We start from the raw sequence: 23,032 nt of genomic DNA, 5'->3' as shown, positions 1-23,032 counted from the left end.
CTACTCCTCCTCCTCTTCCGTCGCTTCGTTTTGAAGCCCACGACGCGTTTCCTGCTAGGAGCTGCGGCGACGGAAGGCGCTAGCCGGGTGGAAACGAGCGAGCGGGCGAGCAAAGCAAGCAAGCAAGCGAGCCAGCGCCTGGGTGAGTGTGGCTGCCCCTTCCTCCTCCTCCTCCTCCTCCTCCTCTTGCTGAGCTTTTCTGGAGGTGCCCCGTCCCAAAATGCACGAGCCTGAGATTCTGCAGGCTGCGCAGAACGCGGGTCCTCCTCGCCCCTGCTTGTATCCCAACCAGCTTCTTTTTTTTGCGCGCAGGGAGCTTTCCGCCTTATCCATAGTCGCCCGTCCAGGCCTCCGCCGAAGCTCTTCCCCTATATAGTTCATTTAGGGAAGGGGAGCGGGCGTGGGGAGGGCTGACGTCAGAGAGAGGCACCTGCCCCCCACATGCCTTCCTCGCTGTCTGGTCTAAGCCGGCAAAGCAGTAGCTTCCAGAACTTGCCTTTTGCGTTCATACTCTGGGCCACCCCCCACCAGACATCATGAGTAGGTGATATGTGATCCCACAGAGGCCTCTGAAGGGCAGTAGTTTCCCCATCTCCCCCACTGTACATGATAGCATCTACGCACTGTGCACACTTGATTAATAATCGTGCTTCCAGCAATCGCAAGCATACCCCCATGGGTTGGGTTAACTCAACCATTTGCCAAATTCCTTTGCATTTGAGGCATGCCATGGTGTTCTTATGCTGGAAAGCATAAGAGAGAAATTATGCATACAGAAGCAAACTATCTGAGCTGCCTAGCAAGTGTCGCCTGTTGGGAATTTTGAGCCTCTTATGAAAATGGTATGGTAGTATTATTAAATGAATGAAATATTTGAAATACTCACCTGTGCCCTTTTCTTTAGATGTGGCATCACCTGCTCTTTCTTGGCTGTAAAGCAGGTGTTCCCTTCTCCCCACGCAGCAGTACAGGGGTTAAAATCCTGTGGCGGTGTTTAGGCACCATGAAACTAGAGTCCTCGGAATTCCAGTCCCTCTTCACACCAGGACTGAAGAGCGTTGCAGGTACAGTACTAACATTTCTTTATTATTACTTCTATGGTTGTTCAGGACCCAGCTGGCAGCAGAGTGTAGAACAATCCCCAGCAAGAGTGATAACAGACATTAGATATGAAATGTGGCATATTCCTGCACCAATGGGAATTTTGCTGCTGGGGGAAGGGGTTTGCACCAATCCTTTTAGCAACGTTGGTTCATTTTAGTACAAGAAAAGTTATTTAGAGCCAAAGTAAACTCTTCCTGTTCTGAGAGGGCACAAATGGACCCAAGATATCTTGGTTTTATTAACTGATAGATGGAATCATCATTGTATTTTAATGTCTTGTTGGAAGCCGCCCAGAGTGGCTGGGGAAACCCAGCCAGATGGGTGGGGTATAAATAATAATAATAATTATTATTATTATTATTATTTCTGCTAGTGAAATCACATCAACCTTAGGGGGCTTGAATTAGTACAAGTGGCAGTTACTACCCTCAATATTTTATTTTTAAGTTTTGCTAATGATTGTTTTTTCCCCTCCACTGCCCAGAATTATTTGACAAAGCAAAGTACGAATTGAGGATAGCAGGAGGTGCAGTAAGGGACTTACTCAATGGAATGAAACCACAAGATGTTGACTTTGCCACCACTGCTACTCCTACTGAGATGAAGGAAATGTTCCAAGCTGCAGGTGTCCGAATGATCAACAACAGAGGAGAAAAACATGGAACTATCACTGCCAGGGTAAGAAGATTTTGCAAGTCCCAGACTGGGAAAGTCTGCCCTTTAACGTGCTTTCCTAGATAAATATGTATTTATTTACTTCAAATTTGTTTCTAGAAATGTAAGGCAATAAATGTGGTTGTCTGTGAGCCTCCACCACCCTTCCATTAGATGGCCTACCGTAATGTTGGAGAATGTGACAATCCTAATAGCTAAAACAGGCTTCCTCAGCCTCTGCCCTGCAGATGTTTTTGGCCTACAACTCCCATGATTCCTAGCTAGCAGGACCAGTGGTTAGGGATGGTGGGAAGTGTAGTCTCAAAACATCTGGAGGGCTGAGGTTGAGGAAGCCTGAGCTAAAAGGACAGATATTCAGTATTCAGAATGTATACAGAACATGTGCTGTTAACAGTTAGGTTGCATACAGTCTAATGGGACATGCAAATAATTTCGTTTCTTCACATACGGAAAGGGGTGCTATTATCAAAAAGGTGAACAAATGCTTTTACAAAATTCTGTTATAGCTCCATGAGGAGAACTTTGAAATTACCACGCTTAGACTTGATCTGGTTACTGATGGGAGACATGCGGAAGTGGAATTTACAACTGACTGGGAAAAAGATGCTGAGAGGAGAGATCTCACAATCAATTCTATGTTCTTAGGTAACTCCCCTTCCCAACCCTCTGATGTGTCATTCTAGTTTAAAGCCAGGCCATCCACACAGCTTTTTACCTGGACAAATCTTTGGTCCGAAGTCAATTATTACAATTGCTTGTCAAAAGTAATTGGGGGTCTGCTTAGTGACCAGATTGAAAAATTCCTGGGACCCACATACATGCAGCAAGCTTGAGTTGCCTGGCAGGGGAGAGGGGTAGAAATGTAACAACAAAACAGTATTTATTATTTCTTTGACTAGTTTATGTGGCATGGACAATTGGAACCCAGCACAAAAGTTTCAGTGTGGAGTGCTCGTATTGAGAGTTTCAGACAGCAGCCCTGCCCATTTCCAGGAGACCTCATTTCTTTTCCCATCTGTTTCTCCATTCCCCCTTCCCCACAACAAACTCTTGGGGGTTCTGTGGCCACTGAGCAAGCTCAGTTCTCACTGAGCTGTTTTTGATTCCCTGCCTGCTTCCCCCTAAAGTCTTTTTGTACTTCTGCATATTTTGGGATTCCTCAAGTCTGCTGATATTCTTCTCTTGTCGCATGGTGCCATTTTGGCATCATTAGGCCTGCATGTTGAGAAGGTTATTTTGGCATGTAGGCAACCATGGTTGAACTTTTTGGCAGCCTACCTCTATCAAAAATACTTCACTGAAGTCAACTTATGAACTCAAGTAAACTCATGCCTTTATTTGCTTTGTAGGTTTGGATGGAACACTTTATGATTATTTCAACGGCTATGATGATTTAAAAAACAACAAAGTCAGATTTGTCGGACATGCAAATCAGAGAATACAAGAGGATTACCTAAGGATTTTGCGATACTTCAGGTAGCTTTCGGACTAGATTATTGCAGTGCACTCTTATCAGGGGCTGCCCTTGAAGACAACTCAGTAACTACAACTGGTCCAAAATGCAGCAGGCAGATTGCTGACTGGGGTTTGATTTAGAGCACATATAACCCATGCCTAACTTTCTGTAAAAGTTAGCTGGTGGCTCATGCTTTTAGTTTTTATGTGTTTGTAATTGTGCATATGAAATTGTTTTAAGCTAGTTTGGTAATTTTTTTTAAATGAAACTGCAGTATACAAATATTTTTGAACAGCGTCACTTCTTCGCTCACCCAGTGGTGGTGTGGACCCACACTGAGGCAGTGCACCAAGGCATTATTCATCCAGATCTTCCTTTTTCTCTTTAAGGTTACTTAGTATCCATATGTGGTACTTGCACCTCAAATGTCTGCACTTTCAAAAATGATTATCTTTAGTACAGGCAGTGAGTGACCATTTTAGGCGCGTCCAATTGGCCAACTGGATAGCTCAGTTGGTTACAGCATGGCCCTGACACGTGGGCTGTTTTGGACCTGGAAGAGTGTGGAATGGGGGCCGGGAATGGAAATGTTGCATGAAATGGTCGCCACCTGTATTATTTATGAAATTTGTATACCTCTGAAGATCTCCGGGTGGTTCATAGCATAAAATACAAAATAGAACAATAAAGCACACAATAAAAACAATAACGCCCCTCCCACAAACACATTTAAAAGGACAGAGACTGATAATCAGCCAAAGGCCTGGTTGAAGAGGAATGGTGGCCATCAGCATTTCAACTTGACAGATTTGCTCCAGGTACTAAAACTGACCTCTCTCTCTCTTTCCCCTCCCACCCACGCCAGATTTTATGGACGGATTTCAGAAAAAGCTGGTCACCACGAACCTGAAACTCTGGAAGCAATCAAAGAAAATGCCAAAGGTTTGGCTGGAATATCAGGCGAGAGGATTTGGGTAGAGTTGAAAAAAATTCTTGTTGGAAACCATGTCAATCATCTCATCCGCCTAATGTACGAACTGGAGGTGGCTGGCTATATAGGTAAAGTGCTATGTTTTACATAGCAGTAATGCTTATCTCAGCCAGAGGTAGCAGTGGGGAAAAGTGACATAACCTGCAGTGAATATCTCTGTCCTTTGTTTGAACACAAGAAGAGCCTGTCTGATCAGACCAGAGATCTATCTAGTCCAGCATTCTGTTCTCACAGATGCACAAAGGCACACTAGCACTCCTGTGGGTGTGTTGCATTCACTATTATACCCATGCAGTGTATCTTAAAGCTGCTCTGATGGGCGCCAGGCAAAAACTAACGTTTATAACCAGGCCTTTGGCCTTTAACTATCTGTGGCCTTTCAGAAGTGGGTGAGATGTTTTTACTGTACAGTGGTACCTCTACTTACGAATAACCCTACTTACGAATGGAGCGCCGTCCGCCATCTTGGATGCGGTTTAGATAGGATTTTTTCTACTTACGAATTTTTAGATAGGGTTGCTTCGACTTAACAATTTTTTTCGACTTACGAATGTGCGTTCGGGAACGCATTAAATTTGTAAGTAGAGGTACCACTGTACTTCTTTTTCCTCTTAGTTTTAATGTGGGGTTTTTTGTATGTCTACTTGTGAGTTGCTTGGGTTGCCCTGGATAAGATAAAGTGACTAACAAATTCAATAAATAATAATACAGTCGTACCTTGGAAGTCGAACAGCTTAGTTCCCGAATGCCTTGGCTCCCGAATGTTGCAAACCCGGAAGTGACTGTTCCGGTTTGCGAACAGTTCTTGGAAGCCAAACGTCTGGTGGGGCTTCTGCGGCTTCCAATCAGAAGCTGTGCTTTGGTTTTTGAACATTTCGGAAGTCGAATGGACTTTCGGAACGGATTCTGTTCAACTTCCAAGGTACGACTGTAATAGCTTTTAAGGTAATGCAGAAGAGCCTAGCCTTGCCTGCTAGACTTAAGCCAAACTCCTCACATTAATAGCCCTGCTTGTAGAACATCATTCATCAGTAGTTCCAACAGTTTGCCCTGTCCCAGTGCTGGTACAAGGAGACCAGTTGTGGTTTAGGACTACTGCATTCTTGTTTGCCATTTTCTAAACAGCTTTTCTGATTTCTTGGTTTCATTATTCTCACGTTCCTTCTTTGTGTGTGTCCCTCAGGTTTACCTGTTAATGGGAGCTTGCAGGAATTTGACACAGTCTGTAAAAATGTTCAGAATCTCTTTCCAAAACCAATGACCGTTCTAACATCACTGTTAAAGGTGCCAGACGACGTCTCAAAACTGGACATGAGGCTGAAAATTTCAAAAGATGAAAAAAACCTTGCGCTTTTTCTGCTGAAGCACAGGAGAGACTTGGTCAAAGCTGCTGATACTACAGAGCCACTCAAACCATTTCAAGAGTTCATTATAGATGTAAGTATTATCATCATCATTATGCCACCCCTCTGTGTTGCCCCAGCCACTCTGGGTGGCCTCCAACAAATTATAAAAAAACAGTAAAAAAATCACACATTTTTAAAAGAAATATTGCACCAGAGGCTTTTCTTGGATGGTGCTCAAGTCTTCAGTTTTTTTATTACTATTACATCTGCTCTTAGCTACTGGTGCCGCACTGCCTCCCCAAAGCAGATAAAGCCTATGGTTGGGATGAAGGAAATAAGGAAATGGGAATTGGCTTCTTAAAAATACAGAGTGTGTACTTTAGCTTGTCTACCTTTGTGTATCCAGTTACAGGTAGGTAGCCATGTTGGTCTGCCATAGTCGAAACAAAATAAAAAAATTCCTTCCAGTAGCACCTTAAAGACCAACTAAGTCTTTATTGGTATGAGCTTTCGTGTGCATGCACACTTTTTGTACCCATTTAGACATAAACATTACCTGAATTTTAGCTGTGAAGGCTCTGACGATGTTGAAACATCACTGGCTAAGCTAGAGCAGGAGAGAATCACGGGTGCAGTTCAAAAGGTTCTGACACATTATTCAGGAGAGTTCCCCAGGTCTGGCCTTACACAAACTTCCGTAATTAACTTTGCTTAGAATCTAAGCCAAGAAATAAAGGCTTTTTAAGTTGTTGTTGTTGTTGGTGTGCTGGAAATGTATAGCTGTTCAGTAAAAATTGCTGTGTATACGGCGTGGTGTGACTGGCTGCAATGCTTACTTGACCATTCAGCCAAGACACTGCAGCATACCAGAACTGAGAGGAGTGAGATCAACATGGTGCAAATGTGGCAGCAAAGCCAAGCTAGCACTCCTCCTGGTTTATTTGCACCATGCCACCATATCTGTGCCCTGGCCTCTGTCCTGGTATGCTGCAGCAATTGAAGGGCACGGTCAGGTGTGCAACACAGTCCCGCTACGCCACCCACTGCTGCTGCAGATGTCTTGTGTTCAGGTCTCTCACAATGTTATTGTGTGTGTGTGTGTGTTTTGTGCAGTCAAGGGAGGTTGACTCGGCATCCAGAATCTGTGAGCTTCTGAAGTACCAAGGAGAAGGACCTCTTCTGAAGGAAATGCAACAGTGGTCTGTCCCTACTTTTCCTGTAAGTGGCCACGACATAAGAAAAATGGGGATTTCATCCGGGAAAGAAATCGGGATACTCTTGCAGCAGTTGCGGGACACGTGGAAAAAGAGTGGATACCAGATGGGAAAAGAAGAACTCTTAAGCGATGTAAAAAAGGTGTAAAAATAATGATTGTAAATTGAGTACATAAAATTGTGTCAAATTCTGCATGTAAATATTCCATTGTTCTTACTCAGGACGACACTTGGGTTTCAAGCACTGTTGGAATCATCAGGATTATTATTTTTGATGGATTTTTTTTTTACAATTAAAGTGCAAAACATTTCACAAGCAACTCTGTGTTCTTGTACTAATGTGTGGTTATATTTTCCGAGTAAGAAATGTATTTTGTATTTTTACCGAACTATTAAAGAATGCCCTTGTGGTGTTAAGTTGTGCTTTGTTCTCCTATGTGCATCATATGCTACAAAAGTCTGAAACAGTTTGCAAATTTTCTGCTTAGTGCATCTAAATGCCTTCACTTAAGTTCAGTTCAAGTTTGGATAATGGTAAGACAGCAGTATTTGTCCACTGGGTGGCAGTACATATGAGCCTTTATAGCGCGAACAAAATACACTGGATCCAGAATTGGCCTCCAGTTAATTACGGACACACCGTTAAGACCATATTCATGGAAGACAATCTTACTCTGCTATGGTGATCGCCAAAGAAGACTCTAGGATATATTTTAACTTGCACATTAAATGACTTTTGTGGAGGAAAATATTCATTGCTGCTCTTACTACAAGAGTCCCAAGATTTGGTAGTGTCAATTATATTTTTTTGATGGTAATAATGCTAAAAGTGTATAAGCTTAATCCTGGCCACCAATCCAGTCAACCGTTAAAATGATTCTTGGACTTTTTAACAAGCTTCAAAATTGAAGGGAGGTCTGACATTGTCGTCTTGTATTTTTCATAGCCTGCTGTATTATAGAAAGCCTTGTTAATTCTTCTGGGCTGTTTTTCAATCTACTGACATGCAGAGTGTTAAAGACTCCCCGGTTTAAGGGAACTAAGGTTGTTCAAAGCAGTTCCTTTCTTTTCCTATGTACATCATTTCTGGCTCAGTGCTTCCCTTATATGATAGAAGTGATTTCACTCTGTGGCTTCTGTGTCTGTAGACTTTAATGTTTCCTACTGTGTGGCACTGTGGTCTAAACCATAGAGCCTAGGGCTTGCCGATCGGAAAGTCGACAGTTTGAATCCCCGCGACGGGGGTGAGCTCCTGCTCGCCTAGCAGTTCAAAAGCACATCAAGTGCAAGTAGATAAATAGGTACCGCTCTGGCGGGAAAGTAAATGGCGTTTCCATGCGCTGCTCTGGTTTCTCCAGAAGCGGCTTAGCCATGCTGGCCACATGACCCGGAAGCTGTCTGCGGACAAACGCCTGCTGCCTCAGCCTACAGAGTGAGAAGCGCCGCAACCCCAGAGTCGTCTCTGACTGGACCCAGCAGTCAGGGGTAGCTTTATCTTTACCTCGTGTTTTAAAGGCAATGTTTGCTTTTGAAAGACAGGAGTAAAAAAGAAAGAAAAAAGGTAGTGCTAAGGAAATGTGTAACCAAAAAGGAAGGTGAAGCTTGAGAGATGCCTCGATGGTAGAAACTGGTTATTTGAAAATACAATTGTCCACTGTGGAGTCAGCATACGGCCCTTCTAGAATAAAATCAAGATTTTTTTCCTGTATTTTGGTCATTCATTCAAAGCATCTTTAAATGACCAGAATAAGTAAAATGCAAAGAAGTATGTTGGGAGTAGAAGAATGCCTTCTTCCGGGACTAAATAAATGACCCACTTACTTGGTTTTTGGTTGAAGCTGTGGTGGTTATCCCCAGAAAGATTCTATTCCGTGAAAACTTGCCACTACATGTTTGTGAGGGAAACACTGTTACAATATTAATACAATATTAATTATGGTATGTGCATATTAAGGGCCAAGCTGCAATTTGTCTGCTTGAGAGGTTCAGCAAAACATTGAACTATGAAAGTCAATGGAATAGACTGGTTTCTACTATCTTACAATGGTTTATAAATGTAATTATCAGAGGGGCAAGGGAAGGGGTATACATGAATTTCATTACAAAGTAATTCAAGCAGCAGATTAAATCTGCATAGGAAACTGCAAGGGAGCAATTTTCCTTACAGATTAACTCCAAACCTGAACTTCTGACAGCAAATATGCTGGTGTTGCTAGCAAGGAGGAAAACAAGTGTTGGCTCTGTGTTGCATAGAAAATAAATCTAGTGTGACATTATTCCTGCTCTAAGGCTGCATTAATGAGGTTTATAGACCTTTCTCGGAGTTTTTAGATTTCCCCAATGAACATGGCTCTGCATTTATACTTTTCATTCTTTACCACTTATACAGCGAAGAATCTGCGCAAGAGGTTAATTTCAATCAGCCACTGTCTTAATTTCTACACACATTCTTGCTGATGAAAATACACAAGCCCAGTCCATTGATGATTTTGCAGGCTGCATTTTCCAAGATGATGGCAGGTCAAGGAAGGCCAAAAGATAATGCACCCGTGTGAAGATGATGCACAATTTGTTATTCCATTCAGCTAGCATTTATGAGAAACCTGCATGAGTATTTCCCTATTACCTAATAATATACCAATCACTTTAAAAAATCAAAAACTCTCTGCAGGTGTCTGCTCCCTGACCTGCTGTTCAATACAGAACTTTTAGTGAGACCAGTAAGGCAAGAGAAAAGGATGAACCAGAAAGCAGAAGAAAAAAGTTGTCAAGGAGCAAAAAAAAGTTAGCACCTACTTCCGGTTGGCCACGCCATCTTCCCCAGTCGGAGGTCCGTTCTGCGGAGCGGACCTCAGCGCTTCAGAGGCGGGGGGAACCGCTCCAGCACAGCAGACACCCCCCCAGCCCCAAATTGAGCGTTTGAGGGACTGAACGTCTGGCAGGCGCCATTTGCGGATTCCCTCCTCCCCGGTTAGGCTCTGTTTTGAGCCCCTGAGAGCGAGGAGGTAGAGCCGCGGCAAACAGACAAAGATCACTAACTCTGACAGTGTGAAGTTGTGTGACTGGGAGACAGCAGCAGTCAATTCTTCCAAAGGAAAAATTTCTACAAAAAGAAGAGACCGTGAGTAATCTGATCTCTTGGATTTAAATTTGGAAAATTTGGTCATGGGAGAGAGATCCAAAAAACGGGAGTCGATCTCTACCCACTGAGGAACTGGGAAGCAGCAAGGTGGCCCGAAGCCGGAAAGAAACTTTGGAGTGGTTTAAACCTCCAAGGAATGAACCTATATTCCCCTCTGAAGGCAGGGTGAAGGGGGGAAGAGTCTTGTTTTTAACAAAAATCCCTGCAAAAGTCAGCAATTGGGAAGGGGGAAAGCCTTTCTTAACCCTGGAATCGGCACCCCAGGAGAATCAGCGAGACTTTATGGAGATGTCATAAAGGAATGGAATGTGTTTACTGCTAAGAGGAGGTGAACTGTTGCAATGAAGAGAATGGATATGTTTGACAGTTGTCATTAAAAACTGCAACTGTTCTTTGAATGGTTAAAAAGAACTTAAGTTTTGGAATACAATGTCTATGGAATCTTTTTTTAGCCAACTTTGATATAACTTTTCCTATGATACTGAAACCCCATTATTCCTTGTTCTCTAATCTCGACTCTGATCTTGAAGCTGGAAAGAATGTCAACATCCGGAGCTGCACCTGGTTTTCAACAGTCAGTATTAAAATTGTTGTGGGAACTTATAATTAGGCAGCACCAGTTCAGTTTGGATTTAGAAAGGAATAATAAATCATTGGTGGAAGAGGAAGAAGGACTGGAAATTAAGGAAAGTATAGTGGAGGAGAGAAAAAATGAAGAACCAGTTCCTGAGGACAAAGGGATAGAATCCAAAGAAGAGGAAGAAGAAAAAGTTAGACAAGGAGAGAAAACCCATCAAGATGTTTCATGGATCTATGCTATCTCAGGGACGGAAGAACAAGAACTATTTTGGGGATTGATTTTATGGGAAATTAGGGGAAATGCGAAGACTTGGGTTTGGCAAGGGAGAAATTTTATGGAATTGGGGGCAGAGGGAGGGGAGGACAAAAAGTTGGGTTTTAAAACATGTGAGATTGGAAGTGGGGTGAAAAAGGAAATTGCTTTTTATAGGATTGGATAAAAATGGGATTTGAACTGGGGCTATATTATGGAACTTGCTGTTTCAATTGGGGGAAAGAGACTGGGGGGGAGGAAGTGGCAGAAAAGAGATGTCTATGTGAAATTAAAGGTATGAGTAACTGGCGGAAATATTAGGCTAGGGTAGGAAAAGTATATGTATGTGATATGTATGTTTAGAAATATGAGAAATTGAGAAATATGTTTAGGATAGTTAAATAGAAATTGTATGTTTAATTAGATGGTTGGGTGGCTCACTACCTCTGTTCCTCCTCTCAATTTTAGAGCCTCTTGTGGCAGGGGGGGCTCTGGAGGGGAGAAGTCTAATTATAAAATGGACCACCTTCGACTGTCCGTTCACTCTGGGACCTTTTCGTGGCAGGAGGAGGCCTAGGGATGGAACGATAGGAGAAGGTGGACAATAAGGTAAAAAGACAAAAAATGTTTTAGAAATATGAATATGAGCTTAAAATAAGAATTGATGTAGATGATAATGGATGAAATTTGGAAATACGAAACTACTAAGGATAAGAACAATTTTAAATGAAAATCAGAAGGGTGGGATTTGAGCAGTGCCAGCTCTACGGCCAGGCTGGGTGGCCAGGGGGGGCGCCACGCAGCTGCTCCCGCCCGCCGCCCGCTCTGTCGCGCAGCACTAAGCGCTGCGCGCTAAGCCCGCCCGCCGTGGAGCAGCGCCCTCGGTGGCCGCGCTGTGCGCGGAGCCCGGCCGCCCATCGCGCTGGAAAATGGGGCGGCGGCGGGGTGGCGGCGGGATCTGTCGCACCACGGCACCAAAGGTGCCTAAGACAGCCCTGGATTTGAGGAAGTCCTCAAGACAATGTTAAGTAAAATAAAAGTTAAGAAGTATCGATATGTTTGTTTGTATTTTGTTTAAATTTTTTTATGTACTTGTTCTGTATTGTTTTTGTTTTTCTTGTATGTCATTATAAAATGAATAAAAAAAAATTGGGGAAAAAAGTAGTACCTAAGTGCTAAAAGCTTCACTGCTCTAACAATTTTGCTCTGCTGCATTTTTTTTTTAAAAAAACCCTCTAATTTTACCTGAACTAACTTTCCATTTGGCTAATTCTGGATCCTATAAACTGAATCTTAAATTCATCATCTTCAGTTACTGGCAACATTAACACCCCAGTCACGTATACACATAATACTGGCTCATTTTCAAGTCGCCTGTTGACCAGCCAGAACAATGTTCTTTGAGAGAGACTTTAGACAACAGTTCTGTTACTGCAACTTTATAGTGTCATTTTCATTCCTTTTTAGTGAGTCTCAAGTAGCAGCCTTGCAAAGATCCCAGTGAAATAAAGACTGCTATTCATCAAGCACAAAATAAATAGTTGTGGATTAGGAGTATACAATAGGCCATGAAGCATTATTTTAACATACAATTTTAAAGTCTTAAAAGCTCAAGATCTTATGAAAAATCTTTAGCACAGCACAATAAAATTTTCTTGGAATAAAGAAACCATGTTCACTGGTCTTCAAAGCAGTTTGTCTTTAATGTGAAATTTTTAATTTAACAAATGTAACTACTGATCAAAACAAAATCTTCTCGATTGAGAAAATGTTTTGAATCAATTTAATTTGTAACTTCCAAGGAGCTATTTAAAAAACGTTTTGCAACATGCATAAAAAACCCAGACATTCCAAACATTTAAAAAAAGAAAACCTAAGGATTATTATGTTGTTAATTCACTTGTGATTTCTCCTTTTTCTGAAGTCCTTATTTCAAACTCAGACACAGAATTTAAAATAAGAAATACATTCCTTTTTAAGAAGCTGAAATCTATGAAGGACCTTGAAAAATAAGAAATAGTGAGTGTTTTCAAAACAAAAAATGAAATTCAAAAAGCAAATTATAAAGTATTAGAAATAAAATTAAAAAAATTACAGTAGAAACACAAAGTGGGAGGAAAACTTTAGATTTAAATGCTTTACAGTCCAAGAATGTCAGCAATGTGGTGCTCATGAAAAATGCTACCTGTAGACAAGCATCAGTACTGCAATGCATACAAGACATATGGCGTTCATAGCAGCCCAATGTCTTACCTTGGTGGGTTTTAACTTGGTACGGGCTTAACCACTATACTTCACGTAGAATATATAGATTTACACGAGTGAAAAAGGAAAGACAAACCAGCTGATTTTCACATGGAGTGGTGGGAATTTGAAATGCAGAAAACTAGCATTCCCTAGTAATAGTGGGTGAATAGGTTTAATAGGAATGAAGGCTATAAAATGCTCAGACAGTAGGAGAACTGGTCAAATTTGGATGTCCAAGAAACAGCTGTCAAGCAAGCCCAATCGAAGAAGTTGCAGAAATTTGCTTAATTTCTGATTTACTTATTTTAAGGAAATACTCGTGTGTCTTCTCTGCTTAACTGCAATATGATCACATCTAACACACATTTAAGCCTGCGCGATTTCAACCATATGTGGTTGAAGGCAGGCCAGCAGAAATTAGATAAACCCAAGCAAGGCAGAGAGCTTAAAAGCTCTTTTCATGCTGGTAACCCAACAGACCTGGCACAAGACAAGCTTTTAAGCTCTCCGCAATCCTAGGGGGGTGGGGGGCAAGACCTGCTCAGCACAGGTTCTGGGAGTACAGACAATGACCCATTTTTGCACATCCAACTGACATGTGACTGTGTACGCATGCACAGAACAGGGGAGGGGGCGTAACAGGGAGGGGGAGAGGGCTTATGTGTACTCCGGCAACACATGCGTCAGGAACCAAACCCCTGTGCAAATGGGTCATTGACTGTACTGGGGATTCTCCTTTTCTACCTCTCATGGATAGCTGCTAGTTTATTCTTCACAAAGGCAAGCAAAGGAACAGTTACAAGCACAGTGTGCCTTCCTTACTGCAGCTTTCATAAAGCAGTTTTAACAACAGTCAGGCAAAAAACACCACCGTGTGAACGAGTAATTGTTTTCTGAACAGAAAACAGCACTACTAAAAAGGCTTCGCATGAAAATTGAAATGCACTTCCACATAAACGGTAACAAGGAAAAAATGTTTTGTATAGCTATTTGTGTGTGAAAATAAAGATGCGAGATCTGTAATGTGATCTATGTTGATTTTAGAAAAAAACTTTTAAACAGTAAGGGTGTTAAGTCAACTAAATTTAGGTCAGAGTAGATGCATTGAAATTAATGGATCTAACTTAAGACATGCTAATTTCAATGGGTCTGCTCTCAGTAAAGCTTAAGGATACAATCTAACACACATGTATCTGGGAATAAAGTCCCACTGAATTCAGCGGGGCTTATTTCTGAGTAGACATGTATAGGTTTGCACAGCAGGGATGTTTTTGATAAATGCAATTACGGTATCTAATATTTAGTGCTCAGATGGAAACACTGATTCTGACATTTTATAACCTGTTTGAACATTAAGATATAATAGACTTCATCTCCCCGAGAGTTTTCATTTTCTCCAGTTGTTTGATGTAAAACCCACAATATACGAGCACAGGAAAAACCAAGCCAACACACAGAAGCATTATTGGTTTTATACTGGAACCAGAAAGCATATAATCTACATAAAGAATTCTTCATTGAGGGTACAACATCCAGTTGCACAACACCAGAATATATGGTTTTAGCAGTTACTTCAAATCACACTAGTTTATAAGCTAGAAAATGCTATGAGCTTGATAATATCAAACCCATTACACAGACTGGGGCAGAAGGCAGAAACAAGTCAACATTAAATGGAATTAGTGGAGTATTTATTTCTCGTTGATCTCACTATAATACTTTCCCCCTTTTTTAAAAACAACAACTTTCCCCCCCTGTTTACACACATTTCCACCAAATAGGCAAATTTTAAGCTTGCTGACGTCTTGTCTAACTACTCAGTCTTCTTCTGCGGCAACTGCATAACAAAAGCTAGTAAAATATATTGACATCAATTCATCAAACACTGCTGTTACACAACCTCTGTTTATTGGAAGGTGGCTTGCACACAAGCATAGTTGATATTAATAAAAGATGTGGGCAGTGCTTCTGCTGTCTCACCTCTATGCACAGCAAGATCAGGAACAGGTCCTGGCATGTATCATCTGCATGTACCAGATCTGTCCAATTTAACAAAAGTATTGGTTCATTGAAAATGTGGGACCTCCCTGATCCTGTGACCCTGTGCGAGATAGGAAAGTTTGTTCTATAATATGGTGGGGGTAGTGGAGGGGAAGAGGTTGTAAAAGAAAAGTGTTGGAACCTCAGACCTGCTCTTGATCTCATCATGCTTAGGGGGATGAAGAGATGGTAGGAGCATGTAGAGAGAGGTCTTGCAATGGGGCACCAGCTACAGTGAGTATTCATCATATAAGAGATGGAAGGATGAGATTTTAACATGTAGAAGTCATATTAGCATTACACTATTGTTAGCAAAGGTTCAAAATCCATCCCCCACCCTTACCCACATGCTAGCTTCGCAAATGGTCATGTCCCACCACCATTCAAAACAGAGGCTCCCCCCCTCCCTTTAAAATTCTTGCCACCCGCAAATCCCACTGATGGCAGTGAAAACTCCAACCCCCTTTAAAAAAACAACAACGGAGGCTCCAACATTTTTCCCACTTAGGAGAAAGCTCTCTAGTATCCTGACTCGTTTTAGTACAGGCCAGTCATCACAATCCTGTGCTTTCACATTAATGTTTTAATATTGCAATCCTGTACAAGCTCCTTTTGGAGAAAATAAAAAGCTAAAATGCTCTCTCTTAACACTGTCCAAAATGAGGTTTTAGCTACTATTGCTTTTCACAGCTCAGCGGAGAGACAGTGCTGCAGCACAAAATAAAGGTGATCATTCAGTTGTGACCGGAATGAGAAATATAAAAACAACAACATAGTACTACAGAGGTAGAATACTTCAAGGAAGTAACCCTGAATTACAGAGTTGCTTGTTCCTATCTAACTAGCACACTGAGTTCCTAACACCCTTTCTGTGTCTAATGCCATTTATTGCCAGCAAAAAAAGCTTTCAGCTGCGGAGTGACGGAAGCCATGGCAGGATCACTAAACTTGGGGGCTTGCTTTTTTTAAGGCTGTTATCTCCCTCCACTGATAAATACATTGGTTCTTATGAAATCAGCAATGCTGTTACTTCAACAAGATACCTAGCCACACTTAACAAGACCTCTAACAATATATTCCGAAGAAGTGCAGTGACAAAAATTGTCTCGGGGCAGGGGTGGGGAATACCAATATATGTAAAATACGTCTGCCATCTGCAGACTTTGCTTGCCAAAGTGCATTCTAAGAAAACAAGGCAAAAAAAAAAACTCCACACACCTTTTTGCTGTTTTTAGCTCCCATTTCGATAACCTATACATGTCTCCTAAAAGCCAACTTGCTCAAATGGGAAGCATTACTTCCTGTTCTAAAGAGCAAGTTATAATTCAATTACACCCTTTCAAACTTTTGACAGACGGCTGCAACTTACCAATGCCAAAAGAAACGGCTTATGAGCAACCGCACTGCCAATGACCCCACAGAATCTTAGACATGTAAAAAAAGTACACAATCGCAATATGGTAGACGGAAAAGTACTGAAGATATTAACGAAGAAAATTACACTTTATCGCAATCCTAAACATTTTCATGAATAACTTATGTTTTGATTTAAAAAAAATTATCAGTCAGAACATGCCAAATGGAGCAAAATCAGCTAAAGGTGATACAACAAAACAATTCTATAGGGTTTTTGTTTTTACAAAGGAATTGCATATAACAGTCCTTTTAGCAGCAGGCTTCTGCCAGCAACCACTTTGTGACGAGGGACCTGTCATCACATGAACCCCTATAGGAGGTTTAGGCCTTCTCCTCTTTTAAGGCTTTTTCAAGCAAACACCAATACCTGTAAGCTTATTTCACACAGTTAAAAAAACACAGGGCTTCTTATAAATTCACAACATTCTACAGGCAAATATAACAGTGGGCAATACCTTATACCTGTTCATTATCCACAAGTTGAGTTACACTCAGTCTTCATTCCTCCTCAACAGTTTTATCTTCCCACCGATAGTAAGGGTCTTCTTGCATTATTACAGGGCAAATCTAAGTCTGGGCTGTCTGTTTCAGTGTTTATGAAACAATCTGGGGAGGGGGGACTGTTTTTTTTTTCTCATCTCCGTCACACATTTGGTACTTCTTCCTCCAGAAGTCTAAATCTTAAAATGTCATTTTTTTCAGGGCCTTTGGAAGCAACAGTACTTTTATCTGCACAAAGCTCAGGTGAAAAGATCCTTTTAGATAATCAGACATAAGATGCAGCACTTTGCAGATTTTCTTTTTTTTTTTAAGAAGACACTGACGTATCCAAGGTAAGGTTATTTGATCACTGGCAAAGCAATAGTGATCTTTTACCGGATTCATCCTCTGTTTCTGGAATCCTTGGCAGCAGTGCAGAACGGGTCAATCCCCAGAACTTTTGAGGTGACATATCCTTCTTTGTTGAAGTAAACTTCCAGCCTATGTGGCTTCCACAGATTCTGCACTCGGCTATAGTCCATGCATACCTAGGAGTGGACAGCATCGTATTAGCCTTTATGAGCAGGATATATCTCATAAATCACTACTTGCAATAGCCCTTACCATCACTTGGAACTCAAGAGTAGCAAAGCCACCAGTGTTGTACCTTGGAAGTCGAACGGAATCCATTCTGGAAGTCCATCCAACTTTCAAAACATTCAAAAACCAAAGCGCGGCTTCTGAACGCAGCCTGCAGCCAATCGGAAGCCCCGTCAGACATTTGGCTTCCAAAAATAAGTTCGCAAACCGGTACAGTCACTTCCGGAAGCCAAAATATTCAAGAAGTAAGCTGTTCGTAAGCCAAGGTATGACTATATACCGTAGTAGTTCAGCAAGATAAATCTTGTCCCTACCATCTCCCCTAGATGCTCAATATTCTGGGGGCTTGTTTTTTTGGCACCTCCCAGGTACTCTTATTTTACTAGTTCTTGGGGTATACACTATGTATGAGGTAGACACCAATACAGTAAAAAGCAAAAGCATTCAAACAGCATATTAATATTAATACTACAAGCATTAATGAGAGGCATTTTATTACCCAGGAAACCAGCTATGCTCTGTGGAAGATCTGCCAGTCAGATTCAAGTTGCAAGCTTTGTACACAGTAAGCGTCTCGTGCACAAATCCATGAGGATTCACATATGCAGCCATAGGCCCACCAAGAGATAAACTGCAAGAAACAGATTTTTTAAAGTCAACTTCAGAAACTAAAGATACTGGTGGCTGGTGAAAAAATAGATATGGGGAATATTACTGTTTTGAAATAACATTAATATTCATCATGGGGGAGGGGGAGATCATAGAAACATGGAATTGTAGGTGCATGCTATCAATATTTTTATAAAGAAATAGGTCTATCAATATTTTTTTAAATTGTTTTAATTTGTTTATATTGCAAACAGCTGTAATATATTCTTATGATACAGGTGTGTGTGGGTGTGTGTTAAATATATAGTATATATATTTATATAATAATAATAATAATAATAATAATAATAATAATAATAATAATATAAAAATACTTAGAAAGATAGATAGGTAGTAAGGGGGAAACCAGTCAAGACCATTTGAGGTCAGAGGGTGGCATTTCAAGAAACACTCTGCCCCAAAACATTTTGTTACCTGCTTCAACAACCTGGCCAACAACCACATAATTGGTTCACTGCCTTAATATGCTTCTGTGAAAATTTCTCAGAAGCAGAATAAAAAATTTCTATAAGAGAACATGAGCACTTTAAGTGATTTTCACATGTATCAGTGAGATCCACTTAGAGCCAAACATTTGTAGTCCAATATATCTATATAAATGATTATATTTGTTTTGGGATTATTCTCCACCTAAAATGCAATCTTTACAAATTGCTTGCTAAAATAATAAAATGTACAATTGTTAAAATGCAGTTTAGAAGCTAAGAGGATATACATAGCTTATTTCAAGGCAATTTCTACAGTGTAAGCCTTTTGCAAACTCACCTGAATATTTCATTTTTAGTAGTTATTTCTGTGTCTTGACAATGCTTACAGCAGAGAGACGTACACTACAAAAGTAATAAAGCAAACATAAACGGGGAAACTAACAATTTTAAACTAACAGAACGAAAGTTACGCAAAACATTTTGTTTAAATACTTTAAATTGCAAGCAATGCAGATTTAATCCAGTAACTTTTCTTAAAGAGTAGACTTAACTTGGAACCTTATTTTCCCTTTAAGAAGTTTTCATAACTGCTGAAACTCTTTTTTCTGTGGCGGCAATGAAGAGACGGACACATTAAATGTAATAAACTTGACAACAACCTTACTGAACGTTGTAAAGACCTAAAACTTAAAATTGGAAACACTCTAGACCCAGTGATGAAGCAGAGCCACCAATGTCTCTATCCATGATTCTCCCTCTGGCCATCATCATTCAACATCCTATTTCCCACTAGCCAACCAGATATGAGAAGTTCAAAAGTAGGGCATGAGTGCAAGAGCACTCAACCACTGTTGTGTCCAAGTGATCTATAGTTAGGAGCATGCTGTATCCCATCCTGCAGGTAGCCTATAGCCATTGTAACTAGTAGCTATTCACAGCCTTGTGTCTACTCAAAGGTCTTAACTGGGGACTTACTCCCAGGTAAACAAGAGAACAATTTCAAGACCTTGTAAAGAGTTCATCACACTTACTTTGTTCATTATATCTAGTTCACATCGCAGTCGCTGAACAGCACTACCAATTTTAAGCAGCTGAATTCGCAGCGCATCATCAATGGGCAGACAAGCGGCAACTCTGTATGAAAAATCTGAAGAAATTCAATTTCATATATTTAAAAGAGGGTCAATCAGATGCACAGCACCTTATAATTTCCAGTTAATCAGTGCATAACTATTACAAGGAATCAATCACAATCTACCAGCAATCTTTTTTGGCATCAGCTCAACAATGACAGCAAATATGAGCCATTTTTTGTGGCTTTCACACCAAAAATATGCAGTGTGGGAAGAAAGCACACTTATGAGCTACTTAAAGCAGACAACTCTAAAAGGTGCAGAGGGAACATGGGTGTGCATTAGATCCAGACAACTCCTGAACCCTGAGCCAAAGATTTGGGATTTGTTTGAACCAAAATAGGATCTCGCCAAAGCACTCTGAAATAAAGTAGGGATCTCCAAAGCCTTTTATGCATTGAGATTTGTAAAATAAATGCTGGAAACAGTGAGCCTGTCAAAAGTGAAATCTGTCTCCCAAAGCTAGCCAGATAAAGAAAATATCAGGGTGGAGAGAGAGACGGGAGGGGTATCTTGTTTTTCTTTTCTTTTTTTTAACTGTCTAGCCCAGGAGTCAGCAAACTTTTTCAGAGGGGGCCGGTCCACCGTCCCTCAGACCTTGGGGGGTGGGGCAAACTATATTTTGAAAAAAAATAATGAATGAATTCCTATGCCCCACAAATAACCCAGAGATGCCTTTTAAATAAAAGCACACATTCTACTCATGTAAAAACACCAGGCAGGCCCCACAAATAACCCAGAGATGCATTTTAAATAAAGGACACGTTCTAATCATGTAAACACACACTGATTCCCGGACCGTCCGTGGGCCGGATTTAGAAGGCAATTGGGCCAGATCCAGCCCCCGGGCCTTAGTTTGCCTACCGATGGTCTAGCCATTAATCAGGAAGAAATTGTATTTTCAGGGCTCTTCAACCAGAGCTCCTGGCAAAAGGATCTTGAGGGAATATACCACCTAGTTAGTGCCTATTCCCTTCTCCTTTAGTAGCCCTTCTAGCAGTGCTTGCTTGGACAATGCTGCACATTCAAGTCCTGCTGCTGCTAGGCCACATGCCCACACATTCACATCTCAAACTAGCTTTGCACTTACTTTCTATGGTTTTCTGCTATGTTGGTGTCAACTGAATAGAAAATGGGTTTGAAGCTGTTCCCCTCACTATTCATAATAACTTCCTGGTCTCTCCATTTGAAAATTAGCAGGTGACTTTTCTAGGAGCACCTCTGTTATGCATGCCATTTTCAAAATAAAATTGCTGCCCACCAAACCACATGAAGGGAAGTTCTCCCCACAAAATCAACTTTAAAATGGTGTCTACTTCCAAGAACCCACTATACATCTTTCCAAAATTTGGCAGGGTTCTTAGCTAGGGATACCTCTCTGTTGTATTCCCTTTAAGCAAATTTCCCACAAAACAATAGGCTAGGATAAGTAAATGCTTTCTGAACTGCTGTGTGTGTTTGTTTGTGTGTGTGTGTGTGCGCGCGTGTAAAAAAAAAGGTGCCCAGCACAAACTAAAACCCTAGGTTTGGACCGGCTTATCCATCCAGGAAGGGCCATTATACCCACAATCTATATCCAAGTCTGTCAGAAAGAGAAAAGTTAGATTCTAAAAAATCCTGCATATGAAAACATAAAGCTTTACATTTTCCAAATCAGGCAATGTCTGAATCACTGTGAACTGAAATCAGGTTGTTGTTTTTAAATGCCAAACTGGGATGTGAACTGAATCTTATGGTCTTGTACACACACTATTGATGGCCAATCGCCTATACCATGGAGAACTGGAAAATGTGTTGTGTCTTAATGCGGCCATGAGCTTTCATTGATCAGAGCCTACTTTGCTAGGCAAATGCAACCTTTTCTTCTAACATGCAATATATCAGATAAAATGCACAGAGAAGCAAACAAGCACAACTTTCATGGAAAAGTCATTTATTAAGAGTACCTATTGGATTTGATGGAAGCGATTCATCTTTAAGATTTTCATCCCACTCGTGCAGCTGCTGCTTGACCCTTTCCATCAAGGTTTCCTTGTGTTGAAACAAAAACCCAATTTAAGCATACAAACTCCTTTTTCTTTAAAAATAATGAAGAATAAATTAGAGAAAGTGTATCTGGCTATATCTTTTGCAGTAAAGTTTCATTTAAAAAGGTGCAGCTTCTTAACACCAAGCTGAAATTCATACAGGTATCAATGTCTAATTCATACTTGTATGAATTTCAGCTTGGTGTTAAGCCATGGCACAGCTGAGGTCTTACAGTGGTGCCCAAATCTCCGAGCTTTCATTTTCAAAAAGTCTTTAGGCCTCCTAGAAATAAAGTTATGGGGCAAAATGTGCAGCTACCTGCTTCTGTGGAATAAGAGTTGTATGGGCTACCTTGTGAATTTTTCATAGTACCAAGGAATGCTTCCTGTTGTTAGATAACAACAGCATCTCTCTCTCTCTCTCTCTCTCTCTCTCTCTCTCTCTCTCTCTCTCTCTCTCTCTCTCTGTGTGTGTGTGTGTGTGTGTGTGTGTGTGTGTGTGTGTGTGTTTTCTCCACAATCAGGACAAGTAGGGCATAGCTGAATTCCCATGGTAACAATAAGGTTTTCAGGCATGGTTGTCTCATTAATTCTGCATTATTGCCATGCCCCTCTGTGGCAGCCATTTTGCGCTTGGCTCTTTCAAAATTCAAAATGTCCCCACTACTTCAAAAAGCTTGGTGACCCCCTGAATCATACTGTCTTATCCATGGGCAAGATGGGCACAAAGTACACCTTTCTTGTTCTAAACATATGTATGCCAACCAATTAGCTCTCTGTAAGGGTTGAGGGAACTGTGACATATTAAAACGTTACGAGTGGTATCCAGTGATTTCACTATGGGGCTTCCACTCATGGAAAGGAGTCATCCTTGGATACAATCCATTTAGCAATAATCAATCTTATCAGTTGATAGTCTCGGGCGCCGCTTGGTGAAGGCATGTTGGATGACAGATGTAGGGCATCGCCCTGCATAATAAAACCATGTAATCCTGCTGCTGAAATAGCCTATGACACAGTTTCTTCATCATCAAACTCCTGGCTCCTGCCACTTTGTCATCCCTGATTGCAGGACGGATTCCAGTGGGTATGGCAGACTGTTGTCTATCCCTTGCAGAACTTGTACAGTTCGAAAGTTCCTACTCCTGTTAGCCTCGACCAAGACGACTGCATGCTGGTCAAGAGGTGGTTGAACCTGTCAATGCTGTTTAGGTATAGGCTGTGGGGGCAGC

At 41.1% G+C, this 23,032-nt stretch overlaps 2 protein-coding genes across 5 annotated transcripts in view; one reads left to right on the top strand and one right to left on the bottom strand.

Annotated features, from left to right (window-relative positions):
• Positions 1-56: 56 nt before the first annotated feature.
• TRNT1 (tRNA nucleotidyl transferase 1) lies at positions 57-7,203 on the top strand. Its single transcript, XM_035106604.3, has 8 exons — positions 57-142; positions 905-1,064; positions 1,589-1,782; positions 2,286-2,424; positions 3,129-3,255; positions 4,101-4,294; positions 5,410-5,663; positions 6,686-7,203. Exons 2-8 carry the CDS (start codon positions 905-907, stop codon positions 6,932-6,934), a joined length of 1,317 nt encoding a protein of 438 aa, XP_034962495.1. The 5' UTR covers positions 57-142; the 3' UTR covers positions 6,935-7,203.
• Positions 7,204-14,461: 7,258 nt separating this feature from the next.
• The window catches only part of CRBN (cereblon), a 28,349-nt gene continuing 19,778 nt past the window's right edge, over positions 14,462-23,032 (bottom strand). For all 4 annotated transcript variants that reach the window (XM_088662381.1, XM_035106600.3, XM_035106601.3 and 1 more), the window contains 5 exons: positions 21,720-21,804; positions 19,672-19,787; positions 18,978-19,042; positions 18,043-18,174; positions 14,462-17,491 (listed from right to left, as the gene is read on the bottom strand). In XM_088662381.1, the coding sequence (XP_088518507.1) occupies positions 17,311-17,491; positions 18,043-18,174; positions 18,978-19,042; positions 19,672-19,787; positions 21,720-21,804 (579 nt within the window). In that variant the 3' untranslated portion in view covers positions 14,462-17,310. The remainder of the gene's footprint in view (positions 17,492-18,042; positions 18,175-18,977; positions 19,043-19,671; positions 19,788-21,719; positions 21,805-23,032) is intronic.

This window comes from Zootoca vivipara, chromosome 2 (genome assembly GCF_965207765.1).
Source record: "Zootoca vivipara chromosome 2, rZooViv2.hap1.1, whole genome shotgun sequence".
Taxonomy (NCBI): Eukaryota; Metazoa; Chordata; class Lepidosauria; order Squamata; family Lacertidae; genus Zootoca; species Zootoca vivipara.
The sequence above is the reverse complement of the archived record's forward strand: the minus strand, read 5'-3'. Positions and strand labels throughout refer to the sequence as shown.